At 42.6% G+C, this 22,056-nt stretch overlaps 1 protein-coding gene across 3 annotated transcripts in view; it reads right to left on the reverse strand.

Annotated features, from left to right (window-relative positions):
- LOC121081241 (zinc finger CCHC domain-containing protein 7-like) overlaps positions 1 to 22,056 on the reverse strand; it is a 120,235-nt gene that overhangs the window by 24,557 nt on the left and 73,622 nt on the right. For all 3 annotated transcript variants that reach the window (XM_040580102.1, XM_040580101.1, XM_040580103.1), the window contains exons 5-8: positions 14,973 to 15,016; positions 13,657 to 13,782; positions 11,889 to 12,059; positions 629 to 664 (exon numbers count right to left, since the gene is read on the reverse strand). In XM_040580102.1, the coding sequence (XP_040436036.1) occupies positions 629 to 664; positions 11,889 to 12,059; positions 13,657 to 13,782; positions 14,973 to 15,016 (377 nt within the window). The remainder of the gene's footprint in view (positions 1 to 628; positions 665 to 11,888; positions 12,060 to 13,656; positions 13,783 to 14,972; positions 15,017 to 22,056) is intronic.

Consider the following 22,056-nt stretch of genomic DNA (forward strand, 5'->3'; position numbering starts at 1 on the left):
GGTTTAAATATCAGCCAAATTTATGCACATTTTGTTTTATTTTTATCTCTGTTTTACATAGGAGGAAAAACCTTAAGTAATATACTGGTACAGTTCACAAAGCGCTATTTTCTTGTCTCAGTGATTACAGATCAACTAATGCAGGCCAAAGAGGCAGCCATAGCTATATCCTTACCAATTAGAAATCATTCTGCAAAAGTTTATAAAGTGTATTTGCTCAATTTAGCATCTCCACTCTAGCTGAGGTTTATTTTACTCATTTAAAAAGAAAGCTTTGTCACACACAGTGATTAATTACCAGCATCTGGGATATCTGAGATGGGATTATTGCCTCTGCTCTGCATCTCAACTTAAAATTTAACCCTCTTTATATGTGTAAATGTAGCCACCGAGAGGAGAGAGTGCTGCAAGGCACTCATTTAATGATTACAGTATTAAAATGAAATCACAGGTTCTAAAGATGTTTAAAAAATAGTGACAGTGTTTCATTGCATTCTTCAGTTCAAAAACTCTTCAGATGTTTATTATCTTCTCACAGAAGATGCTTGTCTATATTTTATGGTCAGCAGTTCACAGAAGAGTAAATAGGTTGGGTGTAGAAGAAAATAAAAAAGGTGTTTCTACTTACTGTTAGGTGATACTGCCTCCATATTTCTGGGCAAGCCTGGAAAATAAAAATATTGATCAGCTAGGAGCATGAAACAAGGTGCTTTACAGCCTGTTGGTTTTGGCATAACACAGTATCCACCGGTGTCGGTCACAGGAAAATAAGAAGCTTAACTGAAAGGGTCTGCATTTCAGCTTCAAAAACCTGGCTAGACAGTTTAATTGAATTTTACACTGGTTTAACACACTCCCTGCCATTGTCAGAAAGCCAGTAACAGTTTTCTCTCTCCCCTTCTTCTCTGAAGGTTAGAAGTTTGGGACAGTAACGTGCTCTTAACTGTAGTAAGTATTAATACTGCAAAACAAACAGGAATGAATTTAAATTCTACATTTTCTGACATTTTATATTTACATAATGTTTTGGAAATTAAATCACAAGGTACCTTCCTTTCACGGAGGAACAGAAATATTTTAGTATTTTTGTACATATCTCTTTCCTAATCAAAATATAATTGTTACATGTAATAATCCTCAGTAGCCTAATGTCAGATGAGTTGTAAACAAGAGGCATAACAGATTGTTTTAACGTTTCTATTTTTACAATGGCTTACTTTAATTTTTCTTTCTTTTCTTTTTTTTTTTTTAAAACTTGCCAGACTTGCAAACAAACTTGTAAGTGCAGCCCTTTGTAAAAAATTTCGCAGAGCAGATTTTTGAATCACAGCGACAACACAATAGACCCGAGGAATACAGAAGAGAGAGGAAAGAGAAAAATGTGGATCTTCTTCTACAAACAAAATCAGACTGTGTTAATGATCAATAAGACAGAGGTTACTTTCTCAATGGTTCTTAATATCTTCAGGAAATTTACAATATTTCTGTCTTCCACAATGACCCCCAAGCCATAAATAAACGCAAAAAAATAGTGGTACTTTGTCTGTTAGCCATTTTAGTGTTTAAGGGAGTGTGCACACGGTTACTTCAATGGAGGTCTTGCACTTTTGTTTAAAACATTTACCCTTTTATGAAAATAGCTCCTTAATCATTTGAACAGTTAGCAATTTGGTTTGCCAATCTCAATTTTCAGTATTTTACCAAGAAATATTAAGTTATTCCATGGCTTCTACATAATACGCTGTAGCTCCAATTTCAAACATTGAAGCCTCATGACTACTTGCAAATGAGTACTATTAACATTTCTTTAGATTTCTAATAAATTTTTCACTCATGCCTAAATTCTGGCCTTCTTTTCGTCTGACAGAGCATGTTAATTAAGAAAGACCCCACTCAGCAACCGATACCAGCAACTGAACCTCTCAAAAAATAATCCAAGTTTTTGACTGTCACTCTATGGCACATACAGCATGTTTTTCCCGGATGTGATGGAAATTATATTATTTATTATTCATTCCATCAGTAACACCATTTTCTGGCGAAAAATCTACAATCTGTTCTGTGTAATAGTTCGACATTCCTCCTCTTACTCAAATTCTGCATGTAAATATTTGAGTTTTATATTAATATTTCTATAAAGAAAATGTGTGAAGTACATCAGATCTCTAGCAGAGGAACAGGCTACAACATTTGACAGTTTGAACACACTCAAGCTGTCTTCGAGTGCAAACAAAAGGATTTTCCTCTGCTTTGCTAACTTACGTGGGATTTGAAGGCGCGATACATGAACAGTCTCTTGCGTATAAAAATACTGTATCAAGGGCTTTGCCTTCTCTCTCAAACCTGTAAAAGGTTTCAACCGTACAGGAGACTTTTGCTGGTTTAGCACAGGGGTAGCAAGCACTTATTTATACATTAGTTCTGGATAGTTTTCGATTACCACAGTGTCCCCAGACTAATATGGTTGAAAAATCGCAGTCAATGAGTTGTCATATACTGGCAAAATGCCACTCTGTGATATGACCTTTACTCGCACAGCAGCTATTTACTAATATTTAAAAAAAAAACTCCAAACCACTTTATTTTTTAATTATAGTTCGGTTGTGTTTGGTGTCGTCGTCCCCCCCCCCCCCCCCCCCCCGCCCTTGCTCTGGACACAAAGGCATCACTTACAGCGAAAATCCGTAACTCGGAGTAGGAACGTCCAGTTGGCACAGCTCTTACCACTCTTACCAAAACACCAGGAGAGGCACAGTCCCCCCCACTCTGCAGTGCTATCAAGAGGTAGGGTTTATCATCGCCATCTTTTAAGGATGTTTTATGGCTGTGGGAAAACTTAGGGGAGGTAGGAAGAAGGTGGCAAGGGAAAATTGGCCAAGCATATTTCTTCATTCAGATGGTGATTCAGTGCAATACTTTTCATGGTCACAATGATCACTTACAAACTTCAGAAGTTGAATACAATAGTTGGAAAACGGATGCCTGGCTAAACAACTGCTTTTTAGCAACAGTGCTTTTAACTAGGAGTCTTATTACCTTGCATCAGCTCAGAGTTATTGTCTGCATCTTCTATCACAGGATGACAAAAAGTATAATTAACAATTACTGCCAAATACTGGCTTCTCAAATGAAGCAAAGAGGTTCGCTATGGAAGACAGCATAACCAAATACAACAACCACCGAACCCGTGATTTTTCTTATTTATTTAAAAGTACTTAACCATGAACGGCCCTCATATAAAGAAAAGCCCTCGTGGTACACAACCATGATGGTAGCGTGATGAACTGCATTAAAATAAAATTGCATCTATTTCCTGCCCCAGTGGTCTGACCTTACGAGCATGTAGCTGTACCAGTGCAGAAGGTGCCTGCGGCGGCTGGCAGCGCTGCCACAGCACAGCCGCAGGACGCGCTGGCGAGGTGCGCTCCCCCGCACCTTTTGCTGTGCCCGCCGGCCTCTCGCCGCACGAGTGCTGGGCAATTAATTTTCCCAAATCCGCGCTGTTTTCGCTGCGGCCCGCATTCAGTTAATTTGGAAGGGTGATTATTCATATCGGAGCCTGATCCGGCTCAGGCTGCCTCAGCAGATGAATCGAGGCTGGGTACCCCACGTTTTGACCCGTATTGAATTTTATCAGGTGCTAATTATTGTTTTACCAGAACAACGGCTTAATGCATCTGTTGTTTAATTCCCACTTCCCCATTCTCAAACGTGAACATCAAAGAAAATAAAACACTCAATCTCAAACAGCCCCTGACAGCAGACCAGGACTCGAGTGCTCAATAGACAAGGCCCTTGCCACCAGTTCTCATATTTCCACAACAATGAGCAAACACAAAAACAGCACTAAGCGGCCTTTCCTCCTTTCCGCTCCCCTTGGCCAGTCGTCTGCCTTGCGCCGAGAGGGCCCTCGACGGCAGCCCTGCTGGGAGCGCGGCGCGGGGGAGAGGATTAGCCTCGCTAACATGCGAGCATTTGCAAAAGGGAAGGAAAAACCCCGCTACTGTATTTGGCGTATGAATAACCAAAATGCACGCGCTGACAGGAGACCAGGACGGGCCTGCAGCTCCCCGGGAGAAAATGTAGCTGTGATGAGTGACAGGGCTTTCAGGAAATATGTTCACAATCACAGACAGTGAAGGCCATGACCTAGATCGTTTAAGAGCTTGTCTTGTCAAATTATCAAAAGCTTCTTCGTCTCTGAATAAAGAGTGACATAAGTGAGTGTCAGAAAGCTGCAGGCTGACAAGCCAAGCATACAATAACAGCATGCACGTCACATACTTGCCGAACACCGCCACGGCTAGCGGCAAATCTTAATGAGAGCGCGGCTGGCCCAGGAGACTTGGGTCCCTGCTGGCACAGCTACTCATCTCGCAAAAATCCTTCAGCTCCAAGTCAGTTATGGTCTGACACGACGACTACAATTACTAAACACAACTTTTTAACAGAATCCTCTGGTGCTTTGTCAAAGCGGCGGCTGCTAGGAGCTGCCCCACCGCAAGCCACCACAATAAAACAAAAGATTTGCCAAAACACGCACTTTTCATCACCTCCGCATGGGAACTGCGGCAGAGAGTGCACAATGCTGCTCTTCAAAACCACTCCTGCACCAGCAGATGTCGAGACCTCTAGCCGCGCCGCCCGCGCAGGTGGCTGCCACTGCTAGGACGGACGCCAGTGCCCACCGGGCTCCTGGCAACGTCCGCTCGCGCCAGCCATGAGGTGGGCACCAGCGTGCCGCGAGCGTGAAACGTGGGCAGTGTTGTTGGGGAGCAGGGGGAGAAGGGCAAACCCCCCTCTCCTTCTGCCTCAGCACCGCTGGCAGGAATGGCCGCCCGCCAGCCCCCATGGACTGGTGCCCATGCCTCCAGCTGCGTCTCGGCCCACCGGGGCTGCCACATCCTGCAGGACGCACCGGCACGCTGCCCACAAAGGCAGACGGAAATCTTCCAGAAGAGGTGGTTTACATGGCCAGGAGACACAAAGAATATGCTGGCCAAGATGCTCGGCCGATTCTCGGGAAGGAGAACGCCTTACTGGGTCTCGGGGGTGTGCAGACAAAACCTTACGAATGGGGCCAGCGGGCATGGCATGGCTGAAGAGTGACAGGGGCCAGGGTACTGCCGGGGTAAGCTCAGGCATTACCCAGCACTTGCATGACATTTTTCCCGAAGGCGTACAGGGATGCACTGCTCTGCCTGCCATGTTTGCCCCCTCCCTGTCACATCACCCTGGTTTTGGAGCTCTTTTCCCACCCTTGCAGCTGGCAGGCAGGACTGGAGACCACGAGCATCGCGACACCCACCCAACTGCCACCAAACCGGCAGAACACAGGGTGTTCACAGCCTGGGGTTTGCCGCATATATATACAAGAGCATAATTATATATATACATACATAAGTATGTGTGTATATACACGTATACACACACAGAAATATGGATACACATGTCTACGCGTGCACGTCTGATGTGCTTTTTTTCTAGGGGGAGCAGTGTATGGTCAAGTAGAGCTGCACTTGGAACTTTTGAACAACTCTGCTACCTGCTCCTTTGATGATCTTCCTAAGGAAAGCACACGAGGTTGAGCTGCTTCCAACAGGACTCCGTGTAAAGATGATTCCATACATTCTCAGGGCTGCCTTGAGGAAAGAGACTGACCTAAAATAATAAGAGTATTACCCTGAAAACGTTTTAAATAACTTCGAACATTTTCAAATCAGACTAGGCGAAGTATCTTGAGCTGCCTCTCAATCACTTCTGGACAAAAGCGTGACTGTGGAGAGTCCCTCTGAAACACTGGGCGCAGGAGCTCGTTCTGCATCCTTTGTGTCACAGTAAAAGAGAATAAATTTTCTGGGAAAGACAAAACCTTTTTGGAGCATCCAAAGTACTTGATAATGGCTCAAAAAAATTAGGGAATATATTAAGTCTTGCCCCCCCCGCCCCCCACCCTATTAAGCTCTGGTCTATGAAGGCTGCAGTAGCATTTCAAGAGAATTTTGGAGAGCTTTGGGGAATGTTGGACTCATAGAGCCCCAGGTTCAGAGCAAAACCTGTTGACCTGCCTCCACCTCCTATGGACATGGAAGAAACATCCCAACAGGCAGGCTGATACAGAACAGTCACAGTGAGTGGACTTGGGAAAACACTTCCAGGTTTTTGATGAAATGCCCCAAGGAGGACTTGTAATCCTTTACAGAAAAGTAATTAGCAGAGGCACAGAAATAAGAACCTGTTACTATGATCAGTTTACGGAGCTGTCTATGTCAGACCACCTGCCCGTGGTCGCTAACTGCGGCCATAAGCCAATGCTCATGGAGCTTAAAACCAGGGCAAGCATGCACCCTTACCCTAACACTCTTCCACACCCAACTGTTTCAAGCTCAATGACTGTGCAAGCTGGATGAAGTTTCTGTGCGTTCAATCACAGTCCACGCTTTCTCTTCCATGAACTGCTCCTGCCTCCTCCAGAACCAGAGCAGACTTTCTGTATCTCCTGCATCCCTTGGTAAGGAGTCTCACAGGTCTGCTACTGACTGCATGACGAGTGACCTCCTTCTGTCTCTTCTGAACTGAACTCCTACTGCCTTCATCCCCTAATTCTTGCACTGGAAGAAACAATGAACAATTGATCCATAACCACTGTCTCCCATCATGGATGACTTTGAAGTTCTTTACAGACCCTTCCCTCTGTCATTTCTCTTCCACGCTGAAGAGCTGCAGCTGTGCTGAAGGATGCAGAACAGAGGGACCAAAGTTGCACCCAGGTGTCTGCTGCTTTTCTGGTGATTCCGAGCATTTCACCACCTTTTTCTCACAGCTTGTGAACACTCGACTGATTTTTGTGGGGATGGTATATCATAACCCTTGACATTTGAGTCCTGAATAGTAATGCTCAGAGCCTGCCATTCCGCGTGCAAAGATGGGATTATTTTTCCTCAGGCATTCTACTTTGCCACTCAGGTTCATCTGCCATTTTCTTGGGCTCTCTCTCTGTTTCTTCCAGTACTCGGGTAGTTCTTCACAGCTGGACACTCTAAATAAATTCAGTTTTCTCAGCAAATCTTGTCACCCTATTGTTCACCCTTTTCCATGTCACACTAGCATACCCTACCTTTACCCTCTTATTCTACACCTGTTCAGTTTCTTTAATTAAAAGCTTTTGGTCAGGAACTTTGTCAAATGTCATTTGGAAATTGCTGCCTACATCAATTGGATCATGTTTACACACATGCTTGTTGACCTTCTCCTTTGAAGAACTGCACAGATTCCTGAGAACTGGGATTTCCTTTAGAGAAGCAATCTCGAGTCCTCCCAGGTGTATCATATTTTTATACATCCATTCCACCATGCCGCTGTTACTGCCGTTCCTGCTAATCGGCTTGGTGTACACAACAGGCTGGCAGGCCTGGTGGCCCAGCTCTCCCTGGGACCCATTTTAAAAATTGTCATTATATTTGCCACTCCGTCACCGATCAGGCACAAAGCAAAAGGCTACCCACAGCCATCAGTCATCTGGCCATCTGACCTGCCAGTTCCTCTAACAGCTCTTGGGTAATTGTTACCCAGTTCTGGTAACAGGTTAGTATTCATAGGTTAGAAGTAACCCTAACATTGTCTTCAATTTCAGAGATCCTCTGATGATTCCCTCCACAAAGGAAGACTGTGGTGTGGGGATGTCCCTGGTTTCTTCCACGATGAATGCTAGATACCACAAAACTATTTTTAGGTTGTTAGAAATAGCCTTTTCTTGGCTCAGTGTTCTTTCGTGTCTTGATCATCTGTTGGCCTTACAGGCCTCTTGCTCTGATGTGAATAAAGATTTACTGTTGGTTTGGAGTCCTTTGTGAAGTGCCCCTTAAACTCCTTTTAACCCTCAGTTCTGCACTTTCACATTTAATCTGCCAGAGTTTATGATCACTTCTGTTTTCTTCATTTGCCGATAGACATCAGGTTTTCAGATGACACCTTCTTGCTTTTTGTGTCCTCTCCCACCCTGCCATGCAGCCTCACAGCTTTCATTTTGTTCTCTGCAGTTCTGCCATGCCACATTTCTTTCCAAGGATGAAAGGATGAGGCAGACGAGACTCTGCTCTCACACTCCAGTGTTCACTGCACAGGCGGCCTCATGCCTGTCACGCAGAAGCGCAAGAATACTGCCTCAAAGTTTCAAAGACAAGCCCTACTCATCTTAAGGTGGACCTAAATGAGCAGAAAAAAAAAAATACATGTGCTGTGATGTTCCTGAAAATCTACACAACTCAGGTAGGATTAAAATTTGGGGATGATAGAGGCATATAATCCTTTACAGAAAAGAAAATAACTTTAGAAGACGTGAAATCTCCCTGTCTATGCTGAGCCTGCCATAAACTCTCAGTTTTCCTTCCCTAACTGCTCACATCTGGTGCAGCTCCAGGGCATCTTCAGCAGGAGCAGGATGGACCCAGGCAGAGCCCGATGCACAGCTGCTCTCATCCCACCTGGACAGGACACTCAGAAAGCTCTGGAAGGGAAGGAGGTCTCCAGCGTTGGACTGCTAAGCCACAGGGTCAAACCTCCCGCTGAAACGTTACTATTCCGTCATCCAGCGACACGGGGACTGAATATAATGACAGCAGTTATGGAATGTAAGCTTTATCAGGTAGAAGAGTTATTCAGATAAACCTCTGTGCTCAGTGAAAGGGAGGAGAAGGCCTTCTCAGGATCTCTCTCATTCTTTGACCAAATAGAAGAAATAAAGGTAGTAGGAGGAGATATTTAGGAAGAGGTTATAATACTTTTGAATTTCAACAAAACCCAGCATTTAAGGGAAGCAAGCAGGTGTATTTGGAAGACAAACATTTAAGCCATATCTTTAGATAGAAAATGAAGTAGGAACGTATGCTGATGTTACCACAGGTTGCCTGTTATCCTCATCAATTTGTGTTTAATTTGAGGGGAAAAAAACCCAACAGCATAAAAGGTTCATTTCTATGTATAGGACTGAATTTCTGGGATATGTAAAACCATAATAACATCTTACAAAGTGAAAAAAATATGTCTAATCACAGTTGATTTTTCACCCATGTTTTCTCTTAGTAGATCATATCCAACTCAAAGGCCTTCAAATTCCTTCTGTCTTTCTCTCCAGTCCTTACAGTACAATGGCTGCTGCTACCAAAAAGCCACAGAGAAATTAAAGAAAGGACACAGCAAGTCCTCTGCCTGTATTTAGGAAATATGAGGACAAATCTTCATGTTACCTTCATAACTGAACCTCCTACTAAACGGAATTAAGTGTCCTACTGCAAAGTCACTACCTTCATCTAGTTTACTTTTTCAAAAATCAGTTCAGCACTGTCTATGTCACTACATGAGAAGTACACACGTTTAAAGACTATCTGGGAAGGGCTTTGTACACAGACACACACACAAAAGCACATAAATACAAGACCTTTCCAAGTGTAGTTTTCTAGTGTCACTTAAGTGTCATAAAGCGGTATCATCATTGCAATATATTTCTGCCTGGTTGTAATCACACAGATCTTTAATGTTAAACATAGTTATTAACCTTGACAATTTTGCTTGTTTTGCCAACCTCTTTTATTTTCCTACCAAACTTCCAATTCTATAGCATTCAACGCTTTCTTAAGAATATTGAGGAATGCTTTTGTGTAAAAGTCTCCTTCAGAGGTGTAACATTCGTGCCAAAGTAGTTCATCCTGCACTGAAACTTGACGTGAAATAATTCATCCAAGAAGCAAAAATTTAAGAATCAGTGGTGCCTAGGTTTGAGGTACACCGTACTTAAAAAAGAAAACAAATATCGCTGGTTTGTGAATTCTCTGAGCAATTACAAAAAAACTTCTGTTTTTACATAGATGTATATGTGTGTGCGCGCGTGTATTATGTATGTATTTTGAAGTACTAGCAGAAGCTTTTAACGCGAGAAGCTTTTAAGTTCACAGAGTCACAGGATGGTTTGGGTTCAAAGGGACCTTAAAGACCATTTAGTTCCAGCTCCCCTGGCATGGGCAGGGACCCACCCCCCCACCCCCCCCCCAGCCCAGGCTGCTCCCAGCCCCGTCCAGCCTGGCCTTGAGCCCCCCCAGGGACGGGGCACCCACAGCTGCTCCGGGCAGCCTGGGCCATCTCACCACCCTCACTATAAAACATTTCTTTTTTAGATCTAATCTAAATCTCCCCTCTTTTAGTTTAAAACCATTGACCCTTGTCCTGTCACTACTGTCCCTGGCATATAGCATCTCTCTGTCTAACTTCCACGAGCAGTAATAACAGCTTTGGGCAGACTCTCAAGAGCAAAGCAGTTTCGACTTGTTTCAAAACGCATTCAGATGATTTGAAGAACTATATTAAAGGAAGGAGATCATGCAGAGTGTGTTTCCGTAACAGTAGTGTTTAAACAATAAAAAGTTTTGAGAAAAAAGTCTCAGTCAAATGAAGTCCCATGACCTCACCTCCTACCCAGTCTTCAGTGCAGAGAGTGCACTGTAACTGGATGACCTTTAACATGCTTCAGTACCTTACAGGACTTCAATGATTTTCATATTTCCATACCTGGAACATACAAAGTAACTTCGTGCCAATGTTACTCATTCACTTTTGCAAGGCAACTCTGAACGCTCAGAACACAAGCAGAATGCATGTGTTTTACGGGGCCTCCCCCTCCCCATGAAATAAATAGAAACCCCTCCCCCGCTGTGCTGCTCCCACCCGAACCAAGCGGCCAAACACCTGGTGGGAAATACACTGAACATCCAGTCTCCTAGTGAGATGAAAGGCGAGCTTCCATATGGCCACTTGACAGAACCATTTTGGCTAGGAATACAGGTGCCAGCTCACGAACGCCTCTGAAACGTTGTTTTAGTAGGTAGGGTACGGAAATTCTTATTTGCACCAAGTACTTTTTTCTCTCCAGTACTTGTGACACAGAGGCAGCATAACGTAACATGAACGAGGAATTAGGATGACTGGCAACAGGAGCAGTGCCCACCCAACTGAGCTGGTCTAAGTAGAAGCTCGGGTTTGAATGACAGCAGTGAAGATGGAAAACACGAGGGTGGTTCTCGTGGGATTAAGACAAAATATCAGTAGGTTCCAGACATTAAATGCTTCTGTCAATACTTCTAATAGCAGGGTATACCTTCTTCCAACTGTTCTACAAATTCTGTTACACTGTATGTGTGATGGGCCTGTCCGTAGGGATAAGGAAGTAGAGAGACAATTTCATTATTGTTTTTCTTCTTGCATATTCACAAATAATTGAGGAGTCTGACAAAAAGCAGGCAGAAACTAAGCGAAGGCACATGAATGTGGTTGTAGACCTGCTTCTTTATGTGCTACTGTCAGATACAACTTTTATTCGCCTATAACCACGTGAGAAATAAGGTGTACCATTTCCATTTTGTTTTTAAAGTATGTCTGTAACGTAAAAATACCTCTGGAAGGCTACTAGACATTAGTTTAAACTCCTCATATTTTCACTGTGGAATACAAGACCATAGTGGAAAAAACCCATGGATGTGGAACTCTTGGAGCATCAGAGTTATTCTTTACCTCTTGCCGGCATGCTTGTAGCATACCACGTCTCCTAATTTCAACCTCCCTACACCTTCCATTCAATAGAAATGAGGATATTTTTCTCCCCCCTAACTAAACTGGACAAAACTAAACTAAAGACTGAGCGTTCACAATGCTCCAGTTTGTTTTCTTTGAACCGTTCTTCATGAAGACTGTGATACTAACCACGATAGTTTCATATGCTTAGAAAAATACACACTATATAAAATTAGAGAAGCATGAGAAGACTGTGGTAGTTGTAAATTCAATTTTTGACAGATACAAAACCAATAATGACTGAGCTCTTTGCCATGGGCTATACTCACATCAGCATAATGCCCCTTCATATCACAGCGACTGCAGTGTTTATTCCAATAGGCTCTCTCGAGACATTCCCTGAAAAAGTGGCCAGGCAAACAGCAGTTCAAACAAAAACGTGCTGGGCAACTGTTCTGTAGGTGACCTCTCTCTGCACACAGACAACAAGGGGGAACTTTCTGTGAAGAAACAAAAAAAGAATTATGTTAAGTGAGAATGTTTCAAAAGATGAAGAAAAGGAAAAAAAAAAAAAAATAGAAAGAGGAAACAAAGAGACCACCCCAAGTAAGTGTCTACTGCTTCCTAGGTGTTGCGGAGATGTTATGTTTCACCAAGGAATCAAAGTGAAGGGAGACTACGAAGAGAGTAAAACTCAAAGCTGTAACTCTCTAGCCTCCCTGTACTTTCTTGATTTGGACTTTGCATCCGAAGCACTCGTTAAATGTCCAGCACCCATGTTATTTGCTCAGTGAATACAGCAAAAATAACCATTAAACCGGAAAGCGTATTTCACTCAGAGTGGAAGTATTGGGCACTCTGTAGGAACACTTGATTTTTTATTTTGATTTTCTTAAATCTTTGATTTTCTTAAAAGTCAAAAACAAACCGGATCATAGGAACATGACACGCAGTTTGTACCACAACACACTGGACTGGTCTGTAAATACAGTTTGTGCCACAGACCATTGCACTGCCAGCAGGTTTGGGGTGCACCAAAGGCCAGCAGGGACACAGCCAGACAGTCGAGCCAACAGCTGAAGGGGTATTTGTTCCGTACAGCGCTGTGCTCAGCAACAGACTGGGGGAGGGAGGTTTTCTGACATTGCTGTTGCTCAGGGCCTGGCTGGGCAGCAATCTGCTGCGGTGAATGAGTGCTTTTGCATCACGGGGGGGGGGTGTCTGCATTTACTATACTGTCTTTCTTTCGACCCTTGAGTTTTTCTTGCTTTTGCCCTCTCCCCCACCTCACAAGTAGTGTGTATGCGAGCAGCCGGCTGGGGGCTTAGCTGCCAGCCAGGGTCAGTCCCCCACAACCACTTGGCTGCATGCCTTGCGACTCACACAAACAAGCACATGCAGCCACAAATACAAAATGCTGAAGACTATTCTAAGGCCGTACCTGTATCTCTTTAAAGCCAATCTTCCCAGTGAGTGAGCGTATCCTCACTCCAAGGGCTTACGTTTCAACTAGACGGGATGCAGTTGCTCGAAGTCTCAGCGTGGGTACCAGCCAAGGGGACTGAGGTTTTTACAGATTCTGTTGTGGGGACTGGTAAATCCAGACTCTCAAGCAATTGCCCCCACTTCTTCACAGTATAGCGACTGATTTTTAAAACTCTAATCCTCGAACAAACTTTCTGTCTGTAATTTTTTACATTATTCCTATCACAGTTCATTATATAGATATCTGCTTTCATTCATTTAGTAAGGGTGATTTCTGGATTGTTGAATGTTGAAAATCCATTTGAAAAACAAGGTACATCTTAAAGTGGTTTTACAATAAGAAAAAAAATGTTTGTATGTCGTACTTGACCCTCTTTTTGCGCAGTTTATACTCACAGATTGTTTCCTTTTATAAAAACAATAAAAGCAATGACCTCCACAAAACAGACAGCTAGTTTTATGTAGTAAACTGATCTTGTGCAAACTATCCTTCAACTTGGAGCAACTTTTCAACGAAATAACAAACCACTGAAGTAATGCTTGTTACAGCAAGAGCGAAAGAGTACTAGAAAACACAGCTGCAACTACAAGCAATTTAGGTGTTGCATTTACCTTTGGAGTAGGACAGTTCTTGGACAAATGACCTGGTCTATCACAGTTTCTACAGGTAACATTTTTATTGGCTCTGTAGTACCGCATACTGGTATGCCTCAAACTTCCATAGTTGGAGATCTGTGCCTGGTGAGACAAGAAAAAAGCAGCAAATTTATCATTTCAGATTCTGTAGTTTAGTGTTTGTTGGAAATTTGTGAAGGTCACTGCTGGTAGCGTTCAAGTTAGAAATCTAACTTTTTACCAGTTCAATTTACATGTACAAGTTTGAACTGGATAATTCTGTATAAAGGAACCTGCAGAGTCTCGAAGTATGGTCTTGTTCAATGTTCAAATATGCTTTGGGACATTATTTTTTGCTGTTTAAAATTGCAGTTGTGAAGTTTTGCGTTCCCTTGATTAGTCAAGAGACTTTTACTCACTACGCTACTTCACGATGAACTGACATTTTTCTCAGAATACAAACATAACTAACATTAATTGCAAATATAAGTTACACATGCCCTTGCACACATTAAAGGAAACTTCTTGGACAAAGTACAATGCTATACAAGTCTAGACCAAATCTGCAAGTTGCAATTGTAAAGGAAGATTTAAAAAGGAAAAAGAAGAAAAAAACCAGAAGCTGGAAACAACTTTCTCTCTCTCTCTCCCAGTGACCTCACACTTGCCTTCTGTGCAGGCAAACAGAATTAAAAATCCAACCTCCAAACTCCGCGGCTTAGTAAACATCATAATTAAAAAAAAAAAACAAACCTGAAATAAAATACTGAAGAAGTGAATGGGAGAGGTACTGAAATACCATTTCTCTTAAAGGGAAGAATTTCTTAACGTTAGCCGATTATGTAAGCTTTACTAAACCTTGGAAAGAGAACTCGAAGGAGTTGGATCTTATAGCTGAAGCATACTCCTCCTGGACATGATGGCATCCTGCACGAGTACTCCGGGCCACAGCCTAAGAGCATCAGCTCCTAAGCCAACTCCGACCTCTGGGAGTGCAGGAAGGCTACCCACACACAGATGGCTTGTAGTGCTCCCGCGGGGATGGGATTTAGCTCCCACAAAACAATTACTAGTCTCTGAAGAGACTGGGAAGGAGCTGAGGAGGCACTCCTGATTCATGGCACCCTCTTCCCACTCTGTGTGACTGCTCCAGCGTTCCTGCTGGACAGGAGCTCAGGCTTCACCTGCCTTTGACAGGACACTGCTAAGGATTCCACACCAAAACTACAGATGGATATTTCAATCCCATTGCCCTTGCTCTGCTTGTTAAGAAACATAAAGAATTATGGAACAATTTGGGTTGTCTGTGTTACCTCTAAGTCTTTATTGCAGATGGACCAGTCCACATCAACTCCTTCTGAAAAACAGAAATAAAAATGATCGCACTTAATTTATGTGAATATTTTTCTATAATATACTCAAATTTATCATCACTGCACTTACTGAAACTGGTAATAGACTCTGAATGTACTAAAGCAGAGAAACTAGTTCTATCTTCAGTGAAGGAAAGCTATCAGCCCACTCGGCATCAAATTTGCTTGACCTTAAAACCAGCAGACGTCCAACTCTTGGGTGGACTTCACCTGACACCACCCTCTTGCGCTGCCCCCCAGGGTATAAATTCAGGCAAGGATTTAATTTCTTCAGAGGCAGGGACTCCAAAGCTTCTGTTTCCAGCCATTTGAATTATCTCTGCCTGCACTCACGGGGATGCCTAGCTGCAATCCAGAGCTTGCCAGAGTGGGAGCACATGGAACAAGAAGTTAATGCGCAGCATAAAATATGCTTTTCCTCTTTGCAAATTAGAAAAATCTGTGTCTTCAGCACTGCTTTCTGACTGCTGCATGCCAAAATGACTTTATGCATAACCACGGCAACTAAAGACTGTAAGCTAAGTAACTCTATTTCAAAACAGAGTTTGGTAATGTGCAATAAATCAGGACGACACACTAAATTATCAACTGTCACACCATAACCTTCTCACAGACAGCCTTTGGACTGGCAGAAGTAAAAAGAAAAAATATAAAAGGAAATAAAAAGCAGCAAGCTAAAAGAACAGGGACGCAGTTACAGCTGTTTAAAAATTCTGCATGTCAACACTGTTTACTTCTCTCGCTGTGCAAAGACAGCTGCATCATCTTTTTCATCATTAAAGGAGGATTCATGTCAACAGAGGTGTTCACCTTACCTATACTTTTGCAGTAACCATTACAACCTGTGCACAAATTAATCCCGTGTGTTTGCAGACTTTTTAATGCAAATTGTTCTATCCTGTTCCCACAATCCAAATCTGAAGCATCTATATATGTGTTATTAACACAAATCACAACAACATCAAGATTTACAAATGGTAGAAAACCCAGTAAAAATGTATCCAACTGATTTTGATTGTTACTATTCATTTCCAATGACTAGAAATTAAAATTATAGCCTCTACAATGTCATGTCTAACCCTTCATTTATGGAAAAAGTCAGTAATCTCAGCTGAAGTGTGTAATGCAGTATCTGGGTACAAGGTACGTCACTCAAACATGCAAGGGGTGCTTTAGAGCATAATACCTGCTTGCTGCTGTTCTTCATCCAGAATCTGGGGCTAATACTATCTTCTGTAATCTGAAAGCACTCTGAAATGGTTTTATTTTGCTTTTATTTTATTTTACTGGCTAACGCCAATAACACTTAACAACCATCACAGAGACATAAATAACGAATTAACTAGCCTATTCGTACATCAATTTGAATGATGTGTCGTACCTAAGTCATGGTACACGTAGCAACTGCCACGGCACAAACTCCAGTACAAGCCCCCAACACATCCTTCACCCGAGCATCATTCAGGGTGAGAAGCTATGACCTGAACGAGAAGCGGTACCATGCCCGCAGCCCTGGAGACTGCTTCTCCCGGACTCTCAGGTCCCAGCAAAGAGGATGGAAGAGACAGCATTGCATCAGGTCGCTTCGGTGGAAGTGAGTCGTGGGTATGCCCAAGGGAAAATCAGGCCTTTGGTATCCGGTCATTGCAAGTAAAGAAACGTGCTGACATATTTGAGTGCATTATTTATTACTTGGAAGCCTGTTAGGGAAAGTCATACATGAAGAAAAAATATCTGTAATTCAAAATTCTGCCTTGGCAATCGGTACTGTGAGCGCCGTGTTTCACAGAAATGCACGCACAGAATGGTTGGCAGGTTACAGATCAAAATTACCAGCGAATTAACTCCTGTTAATCATTAGGCATGTCCTTCCTGAGGACAAACCAACTAAGTTTCTCTTCTTCACTGTCAAAATCCCCTGCTTCATAGGGGAAAACCGTGATACAAAGATTCAATTATTCCTAATGCTAGAAACTAAAAATGCTCAAAAATAAATACAAGAGCTTTCATTTCTTTTTTTTCTGTATAAAAATACTTTTTTTTTTTTTTAAGTAATGAATTGATATTACTACAAAATATATCTCCACTAAAATTGTTTGGTGACCTAAAAGTTACGTCTAATTCACAACAGATTGCATCAGGCTCTGGTTTTACTCGCAAGAAACTATTCAGACTGAAATACGTAGGAAGGGTTACACTTCTGCACCCAACACGAAATCTTGCTTTAGAGACACACAGAAAAATCTCCACCGATTTTCCTCATTGACCACAGCACTAAATCATGAGACGAAGCACAAAACTCTGCTCAAGTTGACAAATACCTCCCCTTCCCCCCAGTTCACTGTACTTATTCGGATGAATTAACTTGTCCAACAGGCACTTCCAGTCTCTGGGTGGCTTGCGGGTTCCCCTGAGCTGGCTTTCTGGCCACTCCACCTCCCCCCAGCCCTGCAGCTGCCCTTTGCTCGTTCTCCAGCGGCAATACCCATCGGCGTGTTGAGGACCCCGCTGTACCGCGCTCTCCCTGGTCTGTAGCACCCATAACGTTTGTTTTCACTCCTTAATACTCAGAGGCATGCAGGCGACAGGCCTGGGACCGCTGACTTCAAGAAACTCTTCTTGCAAGGAGACAGTGGTGGCCCAGCTTGCAGCCCTGGGGTGGGCAGGCAGCCAGCACCCCTCAGCATCTTGAGGTGCGCAAGGACGATGCTCTCCCACCCCAAACCCCCAACCAGTAGCCTCAGACCTCCCCCTGGGACTGAGAGGGCGATTTTGGTCAAAGCACAGGCATGAAACACATATGCTAATTACGGAAAGTTTCTGTATTTAGCAAAGACTGGTACAATTAAATCTGCCACCTGATGTTTTCCAAGGCCAAGCCAGTAACTCATTAAATCGTTTCATCCTTTTTTCAGACGTGCACACACACACACACACACACACACAGAGAGGACAGATTTCTGCCTTAAGAATGGGGCTATGAGCACTTTGTTTTTACTCTTAAGAAAGCAGCAGTTTTAAAAGTATTCAGATAATCTCTGCCAAGACTTTCCTCTTTTTTTTTTCTGTGGAGAAGTTGCACGCTTGAAATTTACATTACTTAAAGGGTCCTGTGAGATTTCACAGTGTATTAATAAAATCCTCCCAGAACATCTTCAGCAAATTTGTGCTTTTATTCTTTCTCATCTTCATTTGTTAAAAACAATCTCCTTTGTAAGATTACACTAATCCCTATACCTCAACTAAAAAAATACAACTTGTTGTCTAAGTTTCTTGAATTTATACTTTGAAAAAAATGGGTTTTTCAAATTGCGGAACAGGGAAGGAGAGGAGGGGAAGAAGAGGATGCAAAATATCTACAGTTTAGATGTAAATGGAAGCTCTGTGCAAGGTTCTTCCTTTAGCAAGTATTACACTTTGGCTGTCCTGTGCCCCTCTACAACAGGATGAATGATACACAACAGCTTTGCTTTTACTTAAAGAAAAATTTTGAAAGATCATTGAGATTCAGATGTATCCCTCCACCAGCATGAAAATGTAAATTTCCGAGCAGCACTCATGGCGAAGCCAGATTTAGGACCACTGTTCAATGTGCATTCAAGCCTTCCCTCTTTCATTCCAGAAAGGGAGAAGAGGGGAGGAGGGAGAATGAGGACCAGCAGTCAAACCCTGAAATTACCCGGAGAAACAATCCGTTTCCACAGAACAAAAACCTGACTTAGAATCAACAATAAACTGCTCAGAAGATTTCCTTATATGCCACACCACCAACGATCCCAGCAGCAAGCAGGCTACCCCAGCAAGGCAGAGCACGTCTGGGCGCAGATTTTGACCCCGCCAAAAAGTCACACTTTGCTTATTGGGGCTGGGAGAAAACACGTCCCTGTTTCCCCGTGCAAGTTCAGCCTGCCTGCAAGGGTTTATTTCATTACCTCATTTAAAAAACACAGAGAAACGGTAGAGTATGGACATTCAACTTCGAAAATAAACCACTACGTTTTCTTAAAAGGGGAAGGCAAGTCGTGCCACCCCTGCTCCCTTCTAATTGGAAAATACAGGCAGACATGTATTTTATTTAGTTTAGTTTATGATCAATTCAGTGAAACAGGATGCTTCAAGCTGTGACGGTACGATATGTGGCCTGAAGGGCAAACACAATTCAAAGCTGGGCTTTAAAAATTGGATTTTGACTGCTAATTAATATAGCACATTACAGAATAGGGAACCCTAATTACATTCCCCTGTAAGACCTCTGTGGCAAGGACTGTTTCAGACGTATCTCTGAACAATATTTAGCATGTCAGGACACAGCTTCTGCTGCTACTAGAATAACAAATAACATTTTAAAATGATAAGTCTTAAACCCCTAAAAATTATCTAGATCTGTAAGAATTTCACATTGTGACGTTTTGCATATATCTGAAAAAATTCCTGTTTATGTTTGAACCAAAGTGATTCAAGTCTGACTGTAACATAATTTTCTATAAAGAGTTCCCCATTTTTCTGTGTTCAAGCAGCCCTTCCTCCAAAATACAAGTAATGGAAGTGTGAAGTCGTACCAACCAAGCAGCGTCCCACAAAAGAAGTCGAGATTGCCTCCCTGCATTAGACTTTGCAAAGCACAGGAATCCAGATTTCTATGTACTAGGATGCACTACACATCCTTCTCTTCTGGGAAGATGTATTCCAAGTACCCATATATATATGTGTGTGTGTGTGTGTGTGTATCTATATACATGCACACGCACGTCACCAGAAGTTTTTGAAGTAAACGACATCTCTCTGTGGGCACTGAGGACTAACTGTGAACTGAAAAGGGAGCTAGTCCTCCTTATCCTGCCTGAAGTTTGTGCCCAAGCCACATCTGGATGCAGCACAGCGCAGGTACAGAGGGCTCCAAAACACATTTGGAGGGAGGGAACCACAGGTCTGAGTGACTCCTCGTGCAACCCGTGGATCTCAGCACACTGTCCGGAGAGACCAGTCACGCACCTGCATCACAGGTTCCTGATTTGTTGCAGTTCCAGCTCCACCCCAACATGGAGAACCCCTTGCAGGGTACCCGGGCTAGAAGATGCACACCAGCCACAGTGCATGGAGCCCTCTCTGCAACACCCAGTTACTCAAATTAACTGCTGTGAAGAGGGAATGGAACCAACTGTAGTATTTTTCTTAAGACACTTCTAGGGATTTCTCAGCTTTGCTTTGATGAGGAAAAAGGTGATTTACTTCTGCCTCTCCCCTTGCTACCTAATATGTATATACGTGTGTGTGTGTGTGTGTGTATATATATGTATGTATGTATGTGTGTGCAGTACCATGCACTTCTGCCAGTGAGAAAATACATGCAATACTTAATTTTTAGGAACGTTCATCTGATCCAGCAGGACGTTTTTCACAAGATCTGAAAGGTGACAGTGAACAAGCAGCAAAACTCAACCCATTTGAAATGAATTAAAATGTAAGAAGTTGATTGAAGCGAAGGCAGCATCGGCCAAAAGCATACCAGAGTTTAAGAAGAAAAAACCCACGCCTCTGAACAGTTCTGCATAAGTGAAAAAAAAAAAAAACAAAAAAACAAAAAACAAAAAAACCCTAAACCCAACCACCAAACCCCAAGACCTATGAAAGCAACTTTAAGCAAATTTAAGCAGCCATTACCCATGGGAGAAGACAACCGTCATTGCCAAAGAAGGAAAGGCTGATGGCTGGGGGCTCCGACGTGGTACTTATAATCCCTAGGCAGCATGTTTGGCTGGGGCCCGCTGCAGGGCCAGAGCCGCACTTTTCAAGAAGACGCACAGGTCACGAAGTTTAATACAGACGAATTAGGAGTAACCTAACCAGGCAGAGATGTGTGCTTTTGATATTTAAAGGGCCCATGAAAAAATACAAGAATCACCCAGGTGCTAGCACATCCTGCCTCTTTTTGGTGAATGTCAGGCATTCAGTATTGCATTTCAGCTGTGTCTCTCTTTTCTGCATAGCTGAACTGCTAGACAACTTCTCTAACAATAAATCCTGAACCTTCTCCCAAGTGTATGTCCTTTTGCATCTACCTCAACTCCATTTATTCTTATGGGTATGTATGGGCAAGACGTTTCACGAACTAAGTGGGAATAATGATGTGCAGTGAAAAAGGTGAAAGACAATATGATTCTGTAAATCATATTCTTGAGGAATATGTATACCACCAAATTGCTAAAATGCACAGACACAGGTTAAAACAGAAATGCATACTCTGTTTTTTCTCTTAGGTAAGTACGCATAATTTTCTGTCTGTTTTCTGTCTCATGCTATAAACACTGCTTCCTTTAGTCTTGACCACTGCTAGTAATGTTAATTCACAAAACTCAGCGGCTCATGATTTTCAAAGCTTAGCGCAACATTTGCAGAACAAAGTAGGTTTTTCTCTCTTTTTGGTGGGTACAAGTATGGGGACCACAGGAACAGTTAAATTCATGGCATGGTTGGTCTACCACACAGTCGGGGGAATTCTTTAAATAGAGCCTGTCACTCTCTTTGCCCATCAATGGGATTTCCTTCTCAAACTGCTGATTCGTTCAGGTACACAACAGAGGAAATTTCAGTTAACCTTTGTTTCACCCCGGGGAAAAATCTGTCTGAAAAGTATAAAATGAATAGATTTAAAAAAAAAAAAAAAAAAAAAAAAATAAATAATGGGGAAAAAAAAAAAAAAGAAAAGCTGCAGGGTCATTATTCCTAGTGTTCACAGCAGTCAAAGTTAAACAGAGAAAAGGAGGCAAACATGAACATTTTATTCCCACCAGAGAATAAGGTGTAATATATGATTTAGAAATTCCGTTGTCTATACTGTGATTTCTAATTTAGAGAAGGAAAGACTGAACACAAATCCTTTGTCCTCACTGGGTGCATCAAGAATTCACTTTTTGACTATTTCCTATATGACTGAAATAGGAATAATTTACTTTGAAGAGAAAGCCTTTTAAACTATTTGATTAAGTTGTCTTAAATACCTTTTGGATTCCAGCAGTCCCTGGTG

The sequence above is a fragment of the Falco naumanni genome, chromosome Z (genome assembly GCF_017639655.2).
Source record: "Falco naumanni isolate bFalNau1 chromosome Z, bFalNau1.pat, whole genome shotgun sequence".
NCBI classification, from domain to species: domain Eukaryota; kingdom Metazoa; phylum Chordata; class Aves; order Falconiformes; family Falconidae; genus Falco; species Falco naumanni.